The sequence below is a fragment of the Pteropus vampyrus genome, unplaced genomic scaffold (assembly GCF_000151845.1).
Source record: "Pteropus vampyrus isolate Shadow unplaced genomic scaffold, Pvam_2.0 Scaffold212, whole genome shotgun sequence".
NCBI lineage: Eukaryota > Metazoa > Chordata > Mammalia > Chiroptera > Pteropodidae > Pteropus > Pteropus vampyrus.
Genome location: NW_011888993.1, coordinates 449995 through 451779, shown reverse-complemented (window position 1 = coordinate 451779; position 1785 = coordinate 449995). Strand labels below are relative to the sequence as shown.

Sequence of the window (1785 nt, the reverse complement as noted above, 5' to 3'; positions counted from 1 at the left end):
GCTTTGCCCTCATTTTCCTTCCCCGCCGGGGTCCTCCTGGAGTCCCAGCCCAGCCTCCTAGGTCTGGGGACAGCCCAGTGTGTGGGGCCGGTGGGGAAACCAAGTCAGCCCGAGGTGCAGGCTATTGGGCCCTGGGACACGTGGCTGCTGTCCCTGCCACAGCCTCGCCTGCTGGGGGCTAACTTGCTTGTCAAGTGAGTCTGCGTTTCCTCGCTGAGGGAGCCTGAGCCACCACAAGGTTCGGGGGGTAGGGAGGGCAAGCTAGACAGGGGCGGGGTGGGGTGGGGGGACTGCCTCTGAGATGGTCTTTGAGTTCACTGGGCCTCTTGGTCCCCCTCTCCCACATCCTACAGTAACAGTGATGGGGATTTTTCCTCCCTGTGACGTCAGAAGAGCTCCCTTTGAGCTTGCTGTCACTTCCATGGGGTCCCTCCCTCTACCACTCGCACCTTATGGACATGGGTGCAGGGGCCCCACAGGACTTCTGCAGTTGTGCAGAAACCCGGAGCCCCAGACGGATTTGTATCCAGCTGCCCATCTGACAGCATGGCCCCAGGGCCTCCGCCGGCTCGGGCGCCCGTGCCCCAGCAGCCGCGCTACCTAGCGCCAGGCCTTGGGTGTCCACGTCCTCACTCGCAGAACGAGGGCAGGCCATGGACAGGGTTCTCGGAGCCGCCTCGCCCCGTGGGCTGCCACAGGGGAGGCTGCAGCCTGGCTAGCACAGCCCCTCCAAGGTCCTGGGTCGGAAGGGTGGCATGTGGGGGTCAGGAGACCCTTCGATTCGGGTCTTCAGGCAGGGTCGCAAGTCCTCACTCCCGTCCTCCCCACCACAGACCCCGATGACCAGTACAAGCTCACGGAGGACACCCGCCAGCTGGGCCTGGTGGTGTGCAGGGGCACCTCCGTGGTGCTCATCTGCCCGCAGGACGGCATGGAGGCCATCCCCAACCCCTTCATCCAGCAGCAGGAGGCCTAGCAGGCGGGGACGACGGGACTGGCCGCCCTCGGACTCACAGTGGCCCTTGGAGGAACGGGACTTTCTTTTTTTTGTATAGCTTACATTTTTGTTTTCTTAATAAAACTGCAAACCTCACGTGTCGGGAGCCCCAGAACCCTGCTTTCGGCCTCAGTGTTCTGGGTCACAGGGATTCAGTTCAGCCCAGCAGAGTCATCGAGCACCAGCCCTGGTCTGTGCTGGGGCCTGGGGGGTGATGACCGGGCTGTCCCAGGCGGGGGACAGGGAGCACAGCGGTGCAGACACCCCAGGCCAGCCTGTGGTTCCTGGAGGATGGACCAGCCGCCAGTCCCCTCGGCAGAGTCCCTTCAGTGCCTCTGTGTGGCCTTGCAGAGAACAAAGTGGACGAGCCTGGATCTCAGCCCAGCCTGCCCTCTTCCTTCCACGCTCCCCACTCTTGGGCCTGGGAGCCCCACCCCCTGGCCCTTTCACGATTGTGGTCATGAATGCCCCTCCATGCCCGTCCTCAAAAGCAGGGCTCTTTCTGGGTCCCCTTTTCTAAGCTCTGTTCCTGTCTCCTACAGGGCCACTCGTGCCGAGAGCAGGCTTATCTGATATGTCAGGAAGGCTGAGAGTCTGGGAATTACCGGCCGAGGACATGGGCACTAGGGCCTTGGGTCACGTGGGAAGTGGCAGCAGGAGGGGGCTGCGAGGGCTTGTGCGCTGCTCGGCCCTTGCAGCCACCAGGTGAAATGAAACCAGCAGACTCCCGGTTTATCGCAGGATCTGCTGTGGCCTCACGCTAGCCCCGGCTGCCGGGCGCCCTGTCA

General features: G+C 63.2%; 2 protein-coding genes across 2 annotated transcripts in view; both read left to right on the top strand.

The window, feature by feature from the left end:
* LSM7 (LSM7 homolog, U6 small nuclear RNA and mRNA degradation associated) overlaps positions 1 to 1112 on the top strand; it is a 5236-nt gene extending 4124 nt beyond the window's left edge. The window contains exon 4 of the mRNA XM_011372692.1: positions 834 to 1112. Coding sequence (XP_011370994.1) covers positions 834 to 976 — 143 coding nt within the window. The 3' untranslated portion in view covers positions 977 to 1112. The remainder of the gene's footprint in view (positions 1 to 833) is intronic.
* Positions 1113 to 1257: 145 nt separating this feature from the next.
* Positions 1258 to 1785, top strand: part of LOC111747124 — a 4887-nt gene continuing 4359 nt past the window's right edge. Inside the window, exon 1 of the mRNA XM_023538095.1 lies at positions 1258 to 1702. Within this exon, the coding sequence (XP_023393863.1) occupies positions 1572 to 1702 (131 nt within the window). The 5' untranslated portion in view covers positions 1258 to 1571. The remainder of the gene's footprint in view (positions 1703 to 1785) is intronic.